The sequence below is a fragment of the Bombus vancouverensis genome, chromosome 4 (genome assembly GCF_051014615.1).
Source record: "Bombus vancouverensis nearcticus chromosome 4, iyBomVanc1_principal, whole genome shotgun sequence".
Classification (NCBI taxonomy): Eukaryota; Metazoa; Arthropoda; class Insecta; order Hymenoptera; family Apidae; genus Bombus; species Bombus vancouverensis.
In genome coordinates this window covers 13,937,854-13,960,791 of record NC_134914.1, presented here as the reverse complement: position 1 = coordinate 13,960,791, position 22,938 = coordinate 13,937,854, and the positions used below count along the sequence as shown (strand labels likewise).

Below are 22,938 nucleotides of genomic sequence, written 5' to 3'. Positions count from 1 at the left end.
ACACGATATTCATAATCTATTATTGTAGACTAATAACAATATTACGTGCCTATCTTTATATATTTTCCATTAGCATATTTAGGAGAATCTACACATACATATTATTCTTAGAATATTTCAGTCATCTGTTTACTGGTAGAGCGTATGGAATTCTAATCAGGTTTATCCATATCTCTCAATTCATACGTAGGTCTCGCAACTAATGTAAACATCGATCGAAATAAATCGCTGGTAAAAAATCCTAAAACGTCGTTGTATCTTTCGTAGAATTGGGACTATTAGAATTATTTTATAGAAGAGCGAATAAAATAAAAGAAGAAATTTAGAACTTTTACACAAATAACTTTTAAATAAATCAACTTCACATTTTTGAAAATTATTCGAATGAACAAACAGAATATGCGTAAATCTACTAGCTACAGAGGAAGCATATAATAGATATATGTAAATATTTATATTAACAGTACTTTTTCTGATAATATTAGTCGAAATATCATTGCCCTGTTTATGTTTGTAACATCAAGTCCATTTGGGATATAGAGTCGAGAATACAAATAAGATTTAAAATTCATGTTTGCTTAATCTGTACGATTCTACGGACAATCGAATGCGTACATCGTGATTGGCTGTTCGTTCGTTACCGATCCTTGGTAGGTTCGCTCTGCCCACTGCCAGGATTTCCCTGAGGTTGTTAATCGTGCTTTTATATTCGTTCAGACGATTCTTCTTGCAGTCTGCGTTTAACTTTAGAAGAGGTTTAACCGGTAAAACGAGTGGATCGCGACTATGCGTATATGTAAGTAAATTTATATATGTGTATTTGAGAAGGTAGGTTATCGCGGATCTCGCCCCGGATTAAGCCGAGTATGCACAATTTCTGTTCGGTAGTTAATGCAAATCGATTAATAATCATTTAAACCTCCTTCTCCAAGTAATTACTTTCTTTATGTATAATCAATCAATCTTCGTAATACTACTTTCACAGCAATGGATGTTATTACAACAAGCAAACGAGTTTAATGTGTGTCAGAAATACGTACTTCAAAAAGATACTTCGTTGTTATTTTCGAGATTTCTATTGTACGAGAAAGATGTTGTCTTTAAGTCTTACGACTAGACTGATGATCTCTCCGACCTTTCAGCCTTAATATTTTTACGGTGCAATAATACTTCTAAATAATAATCTTTTACTAGTTTATGTCTTTTATAGCATACTTTTTAATGATATTAAATAAGAACTTATTGTGTTTTATCGATGTTTTTGTTGGGTATAGGCTGCTAAACTTTTCATTGCGTGAAAGCTATATATGTGTGACAATAATATGTAGTGACTTAAGAAAATGTTCGAAAATTCTTTAAAGCAGAATAAAAGCAGAAATTTTGTCTAGAAATTAGAAGAATTGGTTTGCTAGATGATATGTAAAAAAGTTGTGAAAAAATTACAACTGATCAAAATCGCGAAGAAAATAAGGCACTTTTTAGGATTTCTTTATCTGAATTTGTAATAAAAATTTAAATAATACATATATGTCAGTTATGTAAATTTATGCCAGTTACATACATGCTGAAAATTTCATCAAAATTGATTAACGTTGCTGTGAATTACAAGCGGTAAAAAAATGATGAAAACCGTAGTTCTTCACGACTTTCGGCGTATAACTGAAATAAATTTAAAAATTCTTGCATCTTTCAACGTTTGTCGCTTGTTTCTGCATCAACCGATTTCGATGGAATTTTCATGTACATACATATTAGCATGTACATTTCTCATATGTATAATTGACATAAATGTATGAAACATATTGTTTGAATTCTCATTACAGGCATAGATAAAAATATTGTAAGAAGTGTCTTTTATTACTTTCCTCAAGATATTTACTATTTTTTATTTATTCCAATAATTGCAATTTTTACTAAATTTTTTTATATGTCGTGTATTAAACCAATTCTTCTAACATCTAACAAAAATTCAAGTCATTTGGTTAAATTTTTAAAAAGTTATTTTATTTTAGAGGTCGTTCGAACACTGTCATTAACCGCTGTATAAGTGAATAATGAACGAAGTGTAGGTCCATTATGTTTGATACCATTTTCTAATCCGTATTACGTTCCGTATTACGTATTTGAATAGGAAGAGTATAGAATTTTATGAGTATATGTTACATGTAAGTAAGAAATTTTTGAACGAATATCCTTTCATCGTTTCATCTTGCAAGTAATTATATTTATTTATATACATCATTTTTATACATAAATAGTTAAGTATTAAGGAAAACTAATCAACTTGATTTAGGGTTACTTACATGATATTTTAAAAATAACGTTTTAGTTAACTGAATTGGAAAATGAAATTAATTAAAATATTAATATAAGTAATAACAGTTGAATTTTATGCGTATAAAATTTGCATTTTTCATGGAATTTCTGTTTCTTTGACCGATAATATAGTTATTTATAATTATACGATACTGATTGCTGTAATCAAGTTTCAAAGTGATGAAAAACGCACACATTCGATGACGATACGAATATCGTGGCGTTTCTTTCTCATTTGAGAAAATCTGCTATTAAATATGTCACAAGATAAATTATGTTTTATTCGTATCTAGATTGGTTAAATTGATCTCGAGGCATGTATCCTATATCTACTTTTAGTAACTTCGTAAATCTTTGTGTAATAGATATTTCAACGAAGGGATATTTAATATCTATTGACACGGTAACTAACATTCTTACTCATAATTATCTACATATTTGTAATTTTAACGTATATAACCACATACGTTATTCAGAAATATCTCAGACGTAAAACCATCAGAATTACAAAAGTATATTGCTGAAATAGTAAAATATAAAGTATTAACTTAATGTATAAATATTTATTATACAAATATTTATAAATATGCTTAAAAAATATTCACATAATAATCTACGTTAACAATTGTAAAATTTACATAAAATCAAGATAATCGTAATTGTTACGTTAGAAAAACAATTATATTTGTCACATTCATAAAATGTGTTACGAAACAAAAGCAATTTGTCCATCGATAAATACCGTTGACAGCGATAGTACGATATCATATGATAATATTGATTACCGTGACTGCGCAATGTAGTAAATGTGATATTAATTATTGTTAAATCATTATTTCCACTGCGTTTACATGGTATTATTAGTCGCGTTGAAAATAATAAGTCTATTGCAATGCATATTCACGTATGTAATTAATGGGTTTTCCCCGGTGAGATTTACGGAAAACATTATCTTCGTCTCTATATATGTCATGTATGTATAGTGTATGACACGCGAGAAGCTGTCATAATTGAATTTAGTATTTTTTATATGCTTATTTTTATCAGCGGATACTCCGAATATTTAATAATGATAAAATACTATAAATAATATAAATAATTAATAAGTAATTAACACTTAAATTAATAATTTTTTAACAATATAGTATCTTTTTTGTCTTGTTTAATTTAATCTAGGACTATTACAATGAGCAATTAATATTGTTTACTTCATTTAAAACAATGTATATATTATGAGTTAATTTACGTAATTAATGGTATATGGTTGTATCAGACAAGAAACATGAGGTGTAAATTTATACGTATCCAATTCGCATACGAAGTTATTAATATTCGAACCTCCTTTGAAACGGAATAACTTTTTTTGAAATTGAAACAAACGACTTGAGCTTTTCTGAAAAATTAGAAGGGTTAGTTTACAAGGTGATCTTTGTAAATTTTTGTAAAAGTTGCTGTTAGTCGAAAGAAATAAAGAATTGTAAAGATTACAAAGGAAATAGCAAATATGCACACTATAAATATGTTAACTATAATATAATTAATCTTTTATTTATGATTTGTTTATTAAATTTATAAATATTCATATAAATTTGTATTTAAAAAGGATTAAATAATGACGATATAATAAGTTAATAGTATTTCTATAATTAAATAATAACCATATAAATTATTCTTGTTGGAAATACGTAAAGTATTTCGAATGTTCGTATTTATTTAAATACTTTATTTCTAATTGATGAATTTATAAAAAATATGTGTATCTTTACATTTAGTTTTCAAAGTTTGTAACTTGTCCCTACTTTATTTGAAACTTTCATTTTGGTTTTCATTAATCATGTCGCGTAGTTGTTGACCTCGGCCGCTTGATCTTTTAGTAAAACCTTGAGTAGTAAAACCTTGAATTTTATAAGTATCTTGAACTTTGAAATTACAGGTATTTGCATAACTTACACAATGTTTGTACATTAATTATTATTAAAAATTGATTTCTGAATAATGAGAGATAAAGTAAGAATTCTGTAAGGGACTGGATAGGCGATTCTCAGTTATTCTGTTATCCATCGAAAAACTAATGAAGATATACTTACATCTCTTGTGCACAAAAGACAATGAAGGTTACGCTCTCGAGATGTGTTGTTAAACCTAATAGACGAAAGATTGAATTACACCGCTTTTGCTTTAAACGGCTCATAAGTTAGGTTTCGGATATTACTGTATTAAGAAATGTTTGGTATTTGATAATGATTACTGATAATGTTCAAAATAATATACAAATTATCTGTATGAAATAATACAATATATTAAAATGTATTAAAAATATTTTTAAACTCATAGAATATTTTCGTTAAATTCTAATTGGTGTTAAATTCTAGAACTTTGAAGAAGTCATTTATTATTTCATGTAATATATGTATTGATTGATAGTAAATTTAATTTTTAATGTTCAAAATTATTTAAAGCAATACTTAATCATAAAGCTCCTAATTTTTACATATAATATATATACATATATCTTATATATAAAGATAATAATATTATATAAAATAATATTATATGTAATACATATATCAAATTTCATATCTATTTTGTCAGTTTTTAATAACAATTTTTTACTAAATTTTTGTTAGTAATAAGAAGTATCTGGTTGGTGGCTCTTGCTCTAATAACAATGTCAAAGGCAGAGAAAAATGTTGAAGCACTGCGTTCCGTTGTGGAAGGTGCAAATCAATTTAGTTCTTCATTTTTCCAGGTAAAATAGTGCACTTTAAAATTTATTCCAAATACTATTTATGAACTGCTTATTTATCTTGCAAATGATCGAAGATGAATAAGTTATAGAGATGCAAATGGTTTTCAGACTGTGGTACAAGATAATCCTGGCAACCTTATTACGTCTCCTCTAAGTGCAGGTATTGTTCTTGCTATGGCTGCTTATGGAGCTCGTGGAAACACAGAAGCCCAGTTTAGAAATGTACTTCATCTACCAACATCACAGAGTCTTGCCACATCTGGTTATCAGTCACTTATTGATAATCTCAATGTAGGTATCTCTCTCAACCTTTTGCTTTTATTAATTTAATGTATAGTATAAATTGTAAATTTATCAATATAAATAACAAATGCATTATTCTATGCTATATAATATTTTTTTCATGTTTTAATGTAGAATGTGAAAGACAATAAATTGGCTGTTGCAAATAAAGCCTTCTTAGCAGCAAGTTTAAATTTGAAACCAAGTTATAAAGATTTAACTGAAGTTTACTTCCGCTCTGCTTCTCAATTGGTAAACTTTGCTCAAAATAAGGAAGCTGCAAATATTATTAATAGTTGGGTTGAACAAAATACAAATAATCTCATTAAAGAGCTTATAAGTGCTGGTTTGTATATGTTTATTTTATTTATTAAAGTATAAAGAAAATACTATAGAAATTTTTGATTGAATGCATTCTAGCTTCAGTATTTCTAACCACATTATGTCGTTTTATGTTATTATCAATGTTTTTTTTGTAAACAGATATGCTAAATGACTTGACTAAATTAGTACTTGTCAATGCAGTATATTTTAAAGGCCAATGGAAAGATAAGTTCGACCCTAAGTTGACTAGCGATATGGCATTTCATACTAGTAAAGTTGAAGTAAAAAATGTTCCCACAATGTATAGGAAAGGTAATTATAGATATGGAGTGCTTCCAGATTTAGATGCTAAATTTGTTGTAATACCATATAAGGTAAGTTTTGAAGAAAAAGTCAGTAATGTACAAAAAGAAGCTGCTTCTGTGTAAAACTTTGTGAAATACAAGCAAATAAATCTTCTAGGGTGACGAATTGAGTATGATCATAATTCTTCCGAATGAAATTGATGGTTTGTCTGATGTTGAGAAAAAATTACAAAATACAAGTTTAACGAACATTCTAAGTCAAGGGTATGAGCAGGAAATAGAATTATGGTTACCAAAGTTCAAGGTGGAAAGTAAGCTTCAACTTAATGATGTCTTAAAAAAGGTATATATATATAAAGAGTAATTCATGTACAGAAAACTATTTCTTGTATTTTAATTCTTATTTTGTGTAGATGGGATTGACTGATGCATTTACTGCTCGTGCTAATTTTTCTGGGATTGCTGATGAAACTTTGTATGTCAGTGATGTTATACAAAAGGCATACATTGAAGTAAATGAAGAAGGAAGCGAAGCTGCTGCTGCAACTGGTAAGTGAATAAACATTCTATGTTATGCAGTTTATATTTAAATTACATAAGATATCACTTTGCACAGATAGTAGATATGAAAATATTAAAAAAATAATGTAATATTATACAAAAATTATTTTTTTATTTATTTCTTACTGCTCTGGCTTCTTGGTTAGAGGATGATATCTAGTTGTCTAATGATTACTTAGACTAATTTTATATCTAATCATATTTTCTACAAGGCGATAGTGTAATATCCTTAGCAAACTAAGAAAAGAAGATGAAAACAAAAATCTTCTTTGATTATCTCTGGCTCTGAATTTTCTCCTCTGCCCCTGTATAAATTTACTCCTCTGCCTTTCTCCATCTCCTTTTTCTCTACACCAGTCCAATGTATTTTTTGTTGTACTTGGAATCTGTTATCCTCCATTGCCTTCCTTCTCTCCTTGTATATAGCCTTCTTCATCACTTTTCAAACTATCTCTTTGTATTCCTTCTCAGTTTTCTCTTTGCTTTTTGTTCCTCCTCTCCTTTTGTTCTTCCTCTTCTTCTCCTTCTTACTTCTTTTCTTCTATACATTCTACCACTATCTTGTTTTCTGACTCTCTTACCCATTCTTTATAATTTAAAGCCTTTCTCATTGTCCTGATGTGCAGTTCTACATTTTGTATTTCTCCATTATTATATAATTCGGTATGTTTCTACCTAAGCCTAAGATTCATTTCATACATTTTCTTTGGATTCAATCTATCCTTCCATCTCCCTGTTGCCTCCAGATTTCCATCCCACAGAGAGCTGCACTTTGTACTAACGAACCAAACATTTTCAGTATCTTTTCAAAAGATACTAAATTTATTTATGTCAATAATAATATTTACTATTGAGAGGTGTTGAGTAATTTGGAAATATAAAAGTGACATATGAATAAAAATAGAAGAACTGAAAAAATTAAAGTAATACAGTTAATATTATAACAATATCATGTTATTATATATGATATATTACATGATAAGTATACAAAAACACATAAATTTATCACATAAAATAACAGTATTTTGCTTGGTTTCAATTTTTGCTTAATTTATGATTCTTTTGAGCTTTTGAATAGTTTGGAGAGAATGTTTATTAGTATTATTATTTCATATTTTAATATTTCAGTCTAATTAATAAAAATTTGCATGTATGTTCTTCCTAATTTTTTGCAAGCTATGTAAATATGCGTATATGTATTTATTTTCTCTGCATAAGTTTAAATCTATTATATCAAAAATTATATAACTATAACATGTTTATGTGTGTACACAATAGTTCAAAATGTTTCCTCATGTTTGGTTTCCTGCATGAAACAGCATGCTTCCTATTATTTCTAAATGTACAATTCTTTGCATTAATATTTAATAGTCTGTTATTATGTGTTTTCACATGTTTATGTTTCGTAATAGTTTATTTTATACAATATCTTAATCGTTTAGTGAAAAGTAATATGGAGATATTATCAGTAAAGAAGCTAAGTATATATTGACTACATATTAAGCGAACTATTTATATTGTCAGTAAATAATTTATTCTGACTATATATTAGAAGTGTTTTTCAAAATGCAAGTTTTTAATAATGTTGGATTTCAAGGATGTAGTATGTGTACCTTAGTATAGCTGAGTCTGCAATAAATATTCATCTAATTATACTTACATTGTCCCCTTAATTAGATGATAATTATATTAATCACGAATCATAACTATTATAATTATTAACAAAATCACATAAATCGAAAATAGAAAAAGAGGGAGGAAGATGGACGAATCTAGTGGAAACGAATTTGGTTGAAATGTTTTTCTTCTAATTGATAATAGTATACAATTTTTTTCGACAGAAATGGAGATTGCGCTCTTCTTGTCTCCTTCCCTAGAAGAGTTTCGAGTAAATGGACCATTCTTTTATGCAATTACATCACGGGATGACAACGTAGTTCTCTTCAAAGGCCGCGTTATTGACTGCGAGACAACTGCGTGATTTCCTTGATTATGTTATATGTTTTTATTTCAGTCAATTACTTGTCTATTCTTGTCAAGAATTATACGTACTATCAATTTCTTCGCTCTTTTTCCTTTCTTCACATTCACTCTAATATAGCAAAATCTTCTATATTATGAGTTTAATGGTTTTCCAATAATATCATTTCGCATACCTTAATTTTGATATAATAACATAGCACATTGTAGTGATCCAATTCTTCCTCTATTTAGTTCGAGCTTGTGGCTCAAATGAATAATTCACTATTAATTACTTGTGGCAGGTCTCAGTGTAAGGCCTCTTTCGAGCATTTGGTCACCGCCGAAGCCCATTGAGTTCCACGTCGATCGACCATTCCTGTCGATCGTTAAATACGACAATGTGATTTTGTTCTTAATGAATATCGTATCTATATCGTAATTTCGTTCTTTACCTTGAAAATTAAATAGATAATATATCGACTTTACACTGTATAATGGATCTCTACGTCTTTCCCACTTTTTTACGTTATTAAACATCAAATTAGGGATTAACAGCATACACCATATCGTGGATTGTTCTGCCAATCTCTGCCAATTTACATAATTAACAATTAACATAACAAGTTTCTTGACTGGATCGACTGATTTAAATAGATGAGTGTTTATACGTGGAGAAAGTTGTCCTCATTCATATCACATCTTAAAATACATTATATTAACATTATTTGATCAAAGGAAATCGCGCAATGCCATTAAAAGATCATGTAACACTATGAAGCATATATATGGAAGAAGAAATAAGACTTTCCTATTTTATGTGTATCATGAATTTAACTTATTGTTAACAATATAATTTGTATTTTATTAAAAATTTTCATCTCTACTTTATGGTTCTATCACTTTATTATATTTAGTTCCTTGTAACATATTTAAATTTAACTTGCTTCCTTTAACCATTAAATTGCTCCTTATTTATTTTTACAATTTAATATGCAAAGCAATCAAGACTCAATACATAAGGATTTTGTCTTGTCTTCAGAAAATTTGATTTATTTTTTTACTATGCTGTACTCTGTTCTTATTGCATTAATTTAAATGTCGAGTATTTGACAAATGCAACATATTGCTATCACGCTATCGCATACTTTATTAACATATTATTTTCTTTGTTATAACAGCTTGTAATATACTATTTATTATATCTTCATGCCTGCTTATTATAGTTTTCTTTATATTTTGTATATTTTGTTTCTTTTTTTTTCTAATGAAAACATTTCAATATCTATGTGCAGTATTTAAAAAAAATATATATGAACTACTGTACAAAAGACACATGACTCCATTTAAAAGAATAGAATCGATATTATCTTCACCTCCAAAAAACAATCGCACGTTATGCAATGTGTCGCTGGAACATTTTATTTCGTGGAACATTCTGTATATTTAAAAATCACTTTTGAAACATTGGTATAAAACTTACCAAATTAGACTTACTCATGTATTATATCATGTGTTATTTATAATGTATATAATTGTTTATATCGTTTCTTTTTTCATTTTCAAAGATGCATAAGTTGGTACCTTTGATATTGAAATTATATTTTTCGGTTATTACATCTCACTAACGCGTTAACAATCTATTAGAATGTTCCAAAATTTACCAAGATAAATCAATTTTCCAATATAATTTTGAGCAATATTCCATAGTACGTTTTAGTTGTTGAGGGACGATCGTAAGTTCAACTGTTTCGATTTAGAAACAACCTTCTAAGCAGTGAAATTATTAAGAAATAAATGCTAACAACAAATGATGCAAATACTCTACATTTCAAATTTTTGTTCTCACATTTGTTTCGAGTAGATGGATTTACTGATTTTCTAGCAGCTCTTGCTTCACTTTTATTGATAACGTTCTAATTTTCTATCCTATAAAACATTGGTTCTCAAATTAGTATGACAAATTATAATATTATCTTTTATGAATAAGCTGCATTCGCTTTCTATTTCTTCATCAAGTACCTTTTTTTATTAAATAAATCTTAAATTTATGAATAAGTCAGAAATACATTAGATGATTCCGCTACTTCTTGGTTTCATGGCTTGGCTTTGCTTTCATGGAGTAAAAATGCAAACCTTAATCTATATATTCTAGATCTTCCTGCACTGCTGCGCATGTGAAACAAATTCGAACCATTTCCAAAAGTTTATCAAGTTCAATCGTTGCTTCTTATTTTATACGACAGATGTTTTAATATCGAAATTTTATGTTCATTTAAAGCAAAATCGCAAAAAACAATATCATTTCGACTAATTTAAAAAATTCACTTCCTAGCGTGTAAATTACTTCTGATATATATGATCCGTGTTAAGTAAATTCAGAATTTAATTTTACATTTGTCCAAATAATGTTTGCATTCATTCTTTGGTCTATACATATCACTACTTTTTGTTGTTACAAGAAAAATACGTGTATATTGGTATTGGCAATATCAGTGTATATTTACAGCATTTATTCATGTATAATATTTGTCCTTTTTAGGTTTTATATCTTTCTTTCTTATATCAGACTTTCACATCCAACTTTAGTCTTCAAAATTGATAGACCTTTTTATTTTGCAATTCAACATTATAACGTTGATTTGCAAATTTGGATCTTCAAGGGACTGCTAACTAAACCTTGATTCGCAATTATATAATATAATTAACAGTCAGATTTTTGTGCTTTTTTTGGTTCCATGTATACACGTATTGTTTATTTTTGAAATGCTGAAATAAAATAGCTCTCGTTCGTATCTTCTTTTATTATCAAACATTTTTGCGTTTGTTTGTAAGGAGTTTATTCATAGGTCATGTACAAATTTTTTGTCTTTTCTTTTCTTCATGGTGTCTTCATAATATAATACATTATCGTTCAATTCATGTCGTGCCACATAGGAAGAGTAAAAGGAAAAATTGGAAATAGCGTTTGTTCAATTGAAATTATTACGATCATTATACAATTTGTTCCAGGTTTCTTTGCAGTATTACAGTCTTCAGTGACAATAATGCAAATGATGATTAACCATCCTTTCTTTTATAGTATCCTCAAAATCGTTACAAATCTGGGAACAAAAAATAATCTTATTTCAATATTTCATGGTCTTGTCGAAGATCCAGTTTTTGATTAATTTAACTGTTACCTTATTTCTTTGTACATACCTTGAGAATGCGTATAAATTGTTTGCAAATTTTAGGGTATATTGGATTATTAAAGGATACATAGATATAGATATAGTTACAGGGGAAATATATAAATCACTTTATTGCTATTATAGGCATAGTTATTTGCTGCCATTGTTTCAGTATTAATTACAGTACTATAGCTAGAAATTGTTGAAATTCCAGAGAAGATATCAGTGAATCGTCTGTTCATCTATGCTATCATCTAAACAGGGAACAAAGATTTTTAAGGGATATATTATTGCATCCTAAACTTTCACATTGATAACGTTACAGTAATGTTATTGTTACCTGAATAGAATAAAAAGTGTTATAAAATCAAATAAATATTGTCGTTCATTGTACATATGCAACATTGTTCATTTATTTATTGGAGGAAATGTTCATTCTATTACGTTTTTATTTACAGATCATTTCAATCTTGTCACTGACAGGATTGAAATTAATTATTAATTAATTAATTATTAATTAAAAGCATGATCAGTTGCAGATGTGTAAAGTTAGTTGCAACGTGCTTGTATCGCGATTAACTTCTTTTTAATTTGCTGCTTTATAAGTTGAAATGCATTATGTTAACTGTATGCATTACTGATTATGTACTTACATTATACATATGTGTATTTGTACACTTTACAAAACAAGATTCTTTACAATATTATAGTACAATTGTCCCTTGGTTGACTCGAATTTCAAGGCCGAAAAATCTTTAAATCATGGATGCTTTGCCTTATCGAGTTTTATACTCTTATAGAGGTTTTCCGCTTAATGAAATATGACTGTATTTACAAATATTTTAAAAATATCGTGTGTGCGTGCCTGCGAGTGCACACGCGCGCGTGTATGTGTCTGTGACTTCCGGTATGAGCACTTTTAAAAAATTAAGTAGCAAATAAAAAGTAAGCGATCATTAAGTTAAAAAGGTAAGGTATTCATCGAATTAGCTTCACAACCCGTATAATTTGTACTTCACGATTTTGAGGTACGAAATTAATATACATAATGCTCCATTTGATTCTTATAAATCAACGTATTCTCGATTTAAGAATTTTACCTGATACAGCTAATTTTGTAGACAAATGATATAGAGGAAAATATCAATTAGGGATTAGTCTAATATTTTACTTATTTCAATATACGAACCACTAGATCTAGATATACTTTGTTTTGGAAATTACGATGTTATTATAATCCAGTTATAAAATTGAAATTTTCTGTTTATTATTCATTTTCCCATAATATTATCAACATCGTAGAAACGATTAAAAGTTCTCCAATTTTGTTTCTTACACATACTTTGCACCCTAAATTTCAATTTTCATCGAATTAAGACAATTGTACTGTTGTGTATTATAAATGTTTCTTATTAACATCGTTTGCGAAGAATGTTTCAGGTAATTATTTAGGATGCTGCGGCCTTCATTGCATTTCGATGATTGTTTACTATGTTGTCGGCAGTATGGTTTTAAATAACTTCTTGTTTTCGCCAAGTATTAGTTTCAGAGATATTTGTTAAAAGCTCTCGGTACGACTGGAGTGACTGCTTCCTACAATTAGTCACGCGCCGTTCCCCAGGCAGTGGACGCCTGAAAGTAGACGATAATTAACGAACATCTATCAGCGAAGCCAGTATGAGTTCTATACTCCAGGAATGGCGCGGTCGGTCACAAAGCGGAGCCCTTACACGCTCACACTACTTGCTTCCTACAATTGTGCGTCTGTGACAGTTCAAGCGTTGATATTGATTGCCGACCGGATAAATTGACACCTGACTCAATCCTGATTCTCATCGTTTGTTTAAAGTATATATAGGATTGGGTGTCAGTTTATCCAACCACCGCATGATGACTGACAACTAATTCTAACGCATGCGCTGTACATACGAATAATTATAGGTACTATTCACTGTAGCGCTACCGACAGTTTCTGTAAACATCTCGAAAACTAGAGAGTCTGATGGTAACATGCAGAGGAAAAAGTTGTTCAAAATGTTGATTCCTGCAACATATTGTAAATGTCGTTGAAATCCGAGATTGCAGCAGCTTCATTAATAATTGTCATGATTTACAATAAACTTTCAATATTAACACATTCATCATAGTCGTTCAAGGAAACAGTGGCTTTCCATATTCCAAATATCAATATTTAGATAATATTCCGTCACAGATATGAAACAGTGAGCTTTGGGAGCTTCTTAGTGCTTTCAAATATGTACGCATGTGTGACTTTCGGTAGCGAACGTGTATATGTTTACTTCATATCGCTGTTTCTGCTCTATTCATACACTTACACATAACGTTCGGCATAACTCTGTTTCAGGTTTGCTTATTATGAAGAAAATGGCTCGTAATATAAGGGAGTTCAAAATTAATCAGCCATTCTTTTATTATATCATAAAAACTATGAACGATGAAAAGGAAAATGATATTAATCTACCATTATTCTGCGGTTCTGTAAACGAACCCGAAATCTAACAACAGTAGTGTCATAATAATGCGATTATTAATTCGTGTGTTCCGTAGTTATAAGTTCTAATAATACCTTGTTCCACAATAAATGTGTTGCATTCACTTTAAATTTGGATTATTTTGCTCTTATACTAGAAATTATATATACATTTCGGAAAATTAAATAAATCCTATATATAATCCTATATATTCTCCCTTTTTTAAACAACTTCTTTAAAACAATAATAATTTCCATAAAATTTGTTTCAGCAATACTCTTCGTTCTTACGAGTTCTTCTCAGCTCAAGCCAATGATGAGAATCGACCGACCATTTTTCTACAGTATTTATAAAAGTCAATCAGAAGATCAAAATATCGTAACGTTATTCAATGGACACGTTAATAGTCCTTAAAATATATTATTTTTATACTTGTACTTTTTATTGTTACACTTTTTATACTTAAACACGTGGAATAAAGATTATGTATGGATGTAAGTCTGTTAGGTGAAAGCCATCCGAAGCGGAAAGGGAAAAATTAAATAAATAGATAAAATGAATACTGAAATTATTGTTATCTCTCATTCATCTCACGGTTTTCGATGATTTTTGAATATGTTACAGAAATTAACATTTCCCACTGCAGTGAATTCTGCCTACAATTGCTTCTTTTTTTATTATTTAATTTGTACTTTACGATTTGTCCAGCTGGACATTTGGTAAGTTATAATTGTGCGTGCGCGATATACTGGTTAATACGATATACTGATATTTTCCTGAATTTCTTTGTCCACAAAATTGACTATATCAGATTAAATTATTAAATCGGGAATATGTTGATTTGTGAGAAAATGTGGAATTCCAACGTTTGGGATGGCCACCTGACCTTCGTCACCCTCCGCTGTGGGGAGAGAAAGTATCAACACTTAAGGTTGCCATAAATTAAAAATTCACCTGTATGATGTAGTGGTCAGTAGGCCTCGACGTCTCCCACTTGCAAGAGCATAGTCATAGGCTTCGATGTTTTTTCACGGCTGCAACGCCGACAGTACTCTGTTATTCTTTGCGCAATTGTCAACGTGTTAAAGACAATAAATTGATTGTTGCGAATAAAGTTTTCGTAGCAGCCAGTTTAAATTTGAAATGAAGTCACAAAAATTTAACAGATGTTTATTCTGTTTCCCAATTAGTAAACTTTGCTCGAAATAAAGAAGTTGCAAATATTATTAATAGTTGGTTCAAACAAAATACAAATAATCTGATTAAAGAGCTTATAACTGTTTTTGTATATGTTTATTTTATTCATTACGATGTAAAGACAATACTATAGAAAATTTAGATTGAATGCTTTCTAACTTCAATATGGCCAATCATACTATGTAGTTTTATGTTGTTATTAATGTTTTTTGTAAATAGAAATTCTAGATTACACGACAATGATATTCATAGTCCATGCAGTATATTTCACATGCGAATGAAAAAATAAGTTCGACTCTAAGTCGACTAGCGATATGCCATTTCATATTAGTAAAGTCAAAGTAAAAAGTGTTCCTACAATGTATGTAGGAGGTAATTACATATATGGAGCACTTGCAGATTTAAATGCTAGATTCGTTGTAATACCATACGAGGTAAATTTAGAAGAAAAAGTCAATAATGTGTAAAAAGAAGCTGCTTCTTTGTAAAACTTCGTGAAATGCAAAAGAAGCAAATAAATCTTGTAGCATCCAGATTTCAGTATGTTTATAATTCTTCCAAACGAAGTTGAAGGTTTGTCCGATGTTGAGAAAAAATAGGAAAATATAAGTTTAAGCAACATTGTAAGTCATGGAAATATACACCAAAGTTCAAGGTGCAAAGTAAATTTAAAGAGAATGAGGTTGCAGCGGAGATATATATATAGTGTAACTCATGTAAAGACAACTATTTCTTATTTTTTAATTTCTATTTTATGAAGTTGATGAATTTGACCGATCTATATACTGATAAAATTGAAGTACGTGGGATTACATGTGAAGGTTGGAAGTCTATCATATAAGTTGGAAGATTATATGACTTCTAACCAAAATCGTTTTAATTATAAAAAAGACTCAAGCAGTAAGTTGGCCTCAGATGTTATTTTATCCGGTCGTCGTAATGCTGCCGGCCACAATACTGATGCATATGCTGCCACGAACACATAATCATACGCAGAATTAATCACCGGTACCAACAGCCTTTGTCGGACAACTCGGAAACTAACACTGTGCGGCGGTTACATGTATAGGAAAAAGTTATGCAGAATCGTTTCTTCTATGGTACATTAGGATATCCTAGAAATTGTAGAGATTCAGTTCGATCTGTACATTTGCAAAAACGGTATTAAAAAATGTTGTTATTTCTATACTCAGAGGTAAGATCAGAATAGTTATTATTTTATTGAATGGATAAATCTATCACACTGTTCTGAGCCAAAACGCGCTTACAAAAACTAGGGATAAAAACAAAAAAGGCATCTTAAGCCTATCGATTAAATCTATCGATTGTAACTAGGATCATCCTCTAGTTACTATTTCTTATAACTAACGCATCTGCATATGGATGGCGAGCACGAACTCACGTTGTCATTTTCAACGAAGAAGCTTATATAAAATTTGTTCCAGGAATAATAATTACAGTTGACAAGTTTCCCAGTATGACTCCAATGAAAATTGATCGGCCGTTCTATTATGCTGTTTATCAAAACCAAAGAGACTATCAAGACATCGTAAAGGTACTCAGTGGACAGGTTGATGATCCTTAAAAACATTATTCTGCGGTTCTGTTTACGTACCTTTCTCTCGTACCCTTCGTAAATCATAGTTTAATTTTCGTTTAATCATTATTGCGCCAATATTTTACCCAAAGTCTAAGGACACTAATGTCATAATCGCAATATCATAGTAATGTGATAATTAATTCGTTTGCTCGGTAGTTATAAGCATTTTAATAATACCTTGTCTCACAATAAATGTATTGCATTCACCTTAAATTTGCATTATTGTACTCCTTCGTCAACAGTATATATGTAGACACATAAAGATATTTATAGATAAAGATGATATAAAGAGATACTGCATATACCTTTAATAACTTAAAACCGAGAAAACCGTTTATTAATATTTATTATTTTTATATGATCAAAAATATTTTCTATAATAGGAAACTTTTTCTTTAACAATGTCCCTTTTTCTTTTCCTTTCTTTCGTACCTTTTAAATCATAGTTTAATTATCGTTTAATTATTTTTGCGCCACTTTTTTAAAATACAAACGCAAGAATATTCACAAGAAAAATATTATTTATGGGATCCTAGTGCACCGTGTTGCGATGATAAACCAAAGCCACCACCTTGCCCGTCAAACCGCAGCCCACAACGATCACGGTAACTAACCTATGGGTGCGAACTTTGTCAGGAAAATCCTAATCATGAGGAATGTTTTGATAAAAATAGAATCAAAGAATTGACGTCACCTATTATATTTGATTAAACGTATTTAAATAATACATATACGTGTACATAGAAAGATCTAAAATGTTTCATTATAAATATCTTCTTTAATACTCGAAAGCAATCAAGAAGTAAATTTCTTCCTCCTTTCTCACAAGAGAAATTTTTGTACACCATTTACCGTTCCATTAATCCATTTGGAAAAATTAATCCATATTACACACAATACACTTTTGTTTCAAGAATTTCACGAATAATCTTATCGATTACCTCATTTTCGACATATAGATGTAACTATTTTCTTTGTAGCTAGCAAGACCCAGAAGATACTATTTGGGATCATTTCCAACCAGACACTCAGCAACTGCAGTACCACAGTTTATTAGGTAAAGCCATTTTTATTATATTTTTCTTTATTTCTCATCTCGCCTATTTAAAACACTTTTTTGTAAGTATATACGAATAGCGAATCAAATAAATTACAAAATAATTTTGTTAAATAATCTATAGAATTCCAATTTACTTTTAGTAGTCTGACTATTACTAAAAAATAAATTCAATTTGTTACGTAATGACGAAAATATTTTATAAAGCATAATTATCTTAATATCATACATTATATCTATACATTTTTTATTTCACGTAGTTAAGCTGGAAAAAATATTTTATTTCCAACTCCAATGCTTCTTTCTATTACTATTTAAGGTTCGTCAAATTTCTCAGCGTTTATTTTATTACTCATGCGCAAGTGTCATTCGATCCTCACTTCAAGCATTAGCGCTTCAAACTGCAACTATGAATTAATTGACCTGTCGAACACTACGATTCATCGAATTGTGGGCAGTTTCTAACACAGTGCCCATATACACACGTACCCAGCACAGCGTACGCAGTAGTGAAAGTATGCACAGATGAAGCGAATGTATTTTTATTCTTTAAAGAAGGTGTCAACAGGTATATTATACGGGAAATGTGCCATTTGTGCAATGCTTACAATTTGGTAAACATACCTATTATGGATTATTTATGTTTTTATTTCATTGAGTCAGATAAATTTTTTGACATCATGTGTATATGAATTATACATATTTATATGTTCATAACATATTTCATCAAATGACAAGTATGTAATACTAATTTCCGTGATGAGAGACAGAAAGAAGATATCACTAGAGAGGTCACGGTCACTTTTAAAATGTTTGAACTTCCTTTTAAAATGTTGTTATCAAACGGTTATGTTGCCTCCTTACGTAACAAAAAAAGCTTACAAATCTGCAGTATTATTACTGATAAATGCGTAAGTCGAGTACTCTTTAAACTATACATAATCTCTCTTCGATAGTCAATGAAATCAATTAATCCTCGTTTAAACCTTCCTCTTCAAGTAATCATTTTCCTTATATACATTCAATCTTCGTCACTTTTATTTTTATATCAAAGGACAACAAGCGAAGGAGTCTAGTGTGTATCAGAAATACGTATTTCTAAACGACACCTTGTTGTTATTTCCGAGATATCTACTGTGTGAATAATGTTGTCTTTAAGTCTCAAGACCCGATTGATTATCTCTTCGATTTATTGGCTGTAACATTTTTACGGTGCAATGATACTTCCAAGTAATAATGTTAATCTTTTACTAGTTTATGTCTTTTATAGTATATTTTTTAATGATATTAATTAAAAACTTACTGTTTTTTTATTGATATTTTTGTTGGGTGTATGCTAGATATTTCACTGCGAAAAAGTTATATACAGGTTGTTGGACTGCAGGTTTCCAAAAATTTAGGAGGTGACTCCTGGAGCCGAAATAAGACGAAAATCGTGAATAAAAAAATTGTGTTTTCGGCTAAGTTTTTTAGTTATTGCTAATTAAAGTCGACCAAAATATCCCTGCACGCGAGCAAACCTCCTTACGCGGACGATAAGAAGTCAGTCTAAATATTCACATAACTGGGAATTATTCAGGAACAGACATGATATTTGAGAAGTTCTTTTTGAAAGCAAGGGTATGGTAATAAGGAAGCGTACAAGCTGTGCACCAGATGTGTTTAAAAAAGCGCATACTTATTTTGCACAATCTTCAAAGTTTACGTAGCAAGAGACCTATTATTAAGATTTATAATACAATCTACCTTGCCAGTTTTTAACAACAATTTGTTACCAAATTTTTCTAGTAATAAGAAGTTTCTGATTGGTGGCATCTGCCCTAATAACTATGTCAAAGGCGGAAAAAAATGTTGAAGCACTGCTCTCCGTTTTGGAAGGTGCAGATCAATTTAGTTCTTCATTTTTCAAGGTAAAATAGCGAAATTTAAAATTTATTCTAAATACTGTTTATGAAATGCTTATGCATCCTGCAAATGATCGAAGATGAATAAATTATAGAGATGCAAATGGTTTTCAGACTGTGGTACAATACAATCCTGGCAACCTTATAATTTCCCCTTTAAGTGCAAGTGTTGTTCTTGCTATGGCTGCTTGTGGAGCTCGTGGAAATACAGAAGCCCAGTTTAGAAACGTACTTCATCTGCCAACATCAGAGAGTCTTGCTACATCTGGTTATCAGTCACTTATTGATAATCTCAACGTAGGTATCTCTCACATCCCTCTGCTTTTATTATTTTAACGTATAGTTTGAATTGTAAATTTATTAATATAAAATAACAAATGTATTATTTTACGCTATATGATATTTTTTAACTGTTTTAATATAGAGTTTTAAAGACAATAAACTGGTTATTGCAAATAAAGTCTTCGTAACAGCAAGTTTAAATTTGAAACCAAGTTACAAAAATTTAACAGAAGTTTACTTCCGCTCTGCTTCTCAATTGGTAAACTTTGCTCGAAACAAAGAAGCTGCAAATATTATTAATAGTTGGGTCGAACAAAATACAAATAATCTCATTAAAGAGCTTATAAGTGCTGGTTTGTATATGTTTATTTTACTCATTACGATGTAAAGACTATAGAAAATTTAGATTGAATGCATTTTAACTTCAATATGGTCAATCATACTATAAAGTTTTATGTTGTTATGAATGTTTTTTGCAAAACAGAAATGCTAGATGACACGACAAGGTTAGTACTTGTCAATGCAATATATTTTAAAGGCCAATGGAAAGATAAGTTCGATCCTAAATCGACTAGCGACATGCCATTTCACATTAGTAAAGTTGAAGTAAAAGATGTTCCTACAATGTATAGACATGGTAAATATAAACTTGGAAGACTTGCAGATTTAAATGCTAGATTCATTGAAATACCATACAAGGTAAGTTTAGAAGGAAAAGGCACTAATGTATAAAAAGAAGGTGCTGCCTTATAAAACTTTTCGAAATACGAAAAGAAGCAATTAAATTTTCTAGGGTGACGAATTGAGTATGATCATAATTCTTCCAAGTGAAATTGATGGTTTGCCTGATGTTGCGAAAAAATTACAAAGTACAAGTTTAACGAACATTCTAAGTGAAGGACATGAGATAGAAGCGGCATTATGGTTACCAAAGTTCAAGGTGGAAAGTATGCTTGAACTCAATGATGTTTTAAAAGAGGTATATATATAAAGTGTAATTCATTTACAGATAACTATTTTCTATATTTTAATTGCTATTCTATGTAGATGGGTTTGACTGATGCGTTTACTACTGCTGATTTTTCTGAGATTGCTGATGGTGAAAATTTGCATATCAGTGATGTTATACAAAAGGCATACATTGAAGTGAATGAAGAAGGAAGTGAAGCTGCCGCTGTTTATGGTAAGTGAATAAACATGCTATGTTATGGAGTTTACGTGTAAATTAAGCAGAATATCACTTTGTGCAAGTACTAGGTATGAAAATATTCAAAAAGTAATGTAATATGACAAGAAGTTTCTTATTATTTATTTCAACCGGTAGCGAACGTGAAAATATTTTCTTCACATCGTTCCTGTTGCTCTATTGTTGTTCCTTACAAATTATGTTCCTATAATATGTTTTTAATTAATGTGCAATAATATATTAATATATAATAGTTTGGTTTATTAGTATAAAAGTTTGGCATAATTCTGTTCCAGATCCCATGATGGATTTCAGGTGTGCTCCTTACAGGACGAGGATGAAAATTGATAAGCCTTTCTTTTATTATATCATAAAAACTATGAATGTTGGAAAGGAAAATGATATGATACTTTCACTATTCTGCGGTTCTGTTAACGAACCCAAACTCTAAGGACAGTAGTGTCATAATAGCAATATCATAATAATGTGATAATTAACACTTTACTGTCCGCTAGCGGTTCAACGGCATACGCACGTTCGACCGGCAGCTCAAGCGCCGATTCTCTCTGGCGCCGGCTCTGTTTCGGTTTAGACTTTCCAATACCATTCTTTTCGTTCATCGCGAACGGTAAGTTTTTCAAATTGGTATAAAACTGTTGGAGCTTACAAATCAACGCAACTGACGCAACTGAGCAAGGTATCTTAGTACTAAATAACAAATTACTGTTCAAATAATGAGAAAGATTGTCAGCGATAAAAAGCCGATTAATAAGCTATCGGTCGGTAAATGTCGGCAACAAAAAACCGATTAACAGGCTATCGGTCGGTAAAGTGTTAATGCGTATGCTCCGTAGTTATAAGCATTCTAATAATACCTTGTCTCACAATAAATGTAAACTTATCTAAATGAAACTTTTTCTTTAGTATCGTTCCTCTTTTTTTTTTCTTTCTCTTTTAAATCATAGTTTAATTTTCGTTTAGTTATTATTGTGCCAGTTTTTTTAAATATAAACACAGGAATATTTACAAGAAAAATATTATTTATGGAATCCTTGTAAACATTGTTGTTGCGATGATGAATAATACCGCCACCTTGCTCGGCAAACCGCCGCCCACAACAATCACGGGAACCAATCTATGGGTGCGAACTTTGTCGGGAAAATCCTAATCATGAGAAATGTTGTGGTAAGAATAGAACATTTCGCGGTATAGATATTAATTGTGAATATTACGAGAAAGCTTAAATTTTCTTTTATCGTACGTCGAGTTTTATGCCCAATACGTAGAATAAAATCATTAAGAAATGACATCATCTAATATATTTTATTAAATGTATTCAAATAATATATATACGTACATATAGAAAGAACTAAAATATTTCGTTATAAATATCCTTTCTAATACTATAAAACGGTCAAGAAGTAAATTTCCTTATTCTTTCATACAAGAGAAATTTTAGTACACTATTTAGCTTTCTATTAATCCAATTGGAGTTAATCCATATTACATACAATACACTTGCGTTTCAGGAATTTCACGTATAATCCTATC

The 22,938-nt window shown here is 29.9% G+C and overlaps 1 protein-coding gene and 1 long non-coding RNA gene across 8 annotated transcripts; one reads left to right on the top strand and one right to left on the bottom strand.

Annotated features, from left to right (window-relative positions):
* The first annotated feature begins 654 nt into the window (after positions 1-654).
* On the top strand, positions 655-22,299 carry LOC117156609 (antichymotrypsin-2-like). Of its 7 annotated transcripts, XM_076618139.1 has the most exons (10): positions 655-796; positions 4,944-5,065; positions 5,174-5,356; positions 5,483-5,693; positions 5,831-6,045; positions 6,134-6,319; positions 6,390-6,525; positions 16,804-16,913; positions 17,939-18,015; positions 18,335-18,422. In XM_076618139.1, the coding sequence occupies exons 1-10, from the start codon at positions 787-789 to the stop codon at positions 18,405-18,407; spliced, it is 1,323 nt and encodes a 440-aa protein (XP_076474254.1). In that variant the 5' UTR covers positions 655-786; the 3' UTR covers positions 18,408-18,422. The 7 variants fall into 7 exon arrangements, with proteins under 7 accessions (XP_076474254.1, XP_033189693.1, XP_033189689.1 ...); XM_033333802.2 differs by lacking the exons at positions 16,804-16,913; positions 17,939-18,015; positions 18,335-18,422 and adding an exon at positions 14,433-14,729; XM_033333798.2 differs by lacking the exons at positions 16,804-16,913; positions 17,939-18,015; positions 18,335-18,422 and adding an exon at positions 14,035-14,292.
* LOC143302620 (uncharacterized) lies at positions 8,324-13,705 on the bottom strand. The gene is made up of 2 exons (XR_013058253.1): positions 13,400-13,705; positions 8,324-13,301 (listed from the first exon to the last, which is right to left on the bottom strand). It is a non-coding gene; the product is annotated as an uncharacterized LOC143302620 (long non-coding RNA).
* Positions 22,300-22,938: the final 639 nt, after the last annotated feature.

What these genes read in the sequence shown, in the direction of transcription:
- LOC117156609 (XM_076618139.1), top strand. An exon ending in CACTTATTGATAATCTCAAT is followed by an intron (nt 5,357 to 5,482) that starts GTAGGTATCTCT and finishes GTTTTAATGTAG; the next exon opens with AATGTGAAAGACAATAAATT. An exon ending in CGAAGCTGCTGCTGCAACTG is followed by an intron (nt 6,526 to 16,803) that starts GTAAGTGAATAA and finishes AATTTGTTCCAG; the next exon opens with GAATAATAATTACAGTTGAC.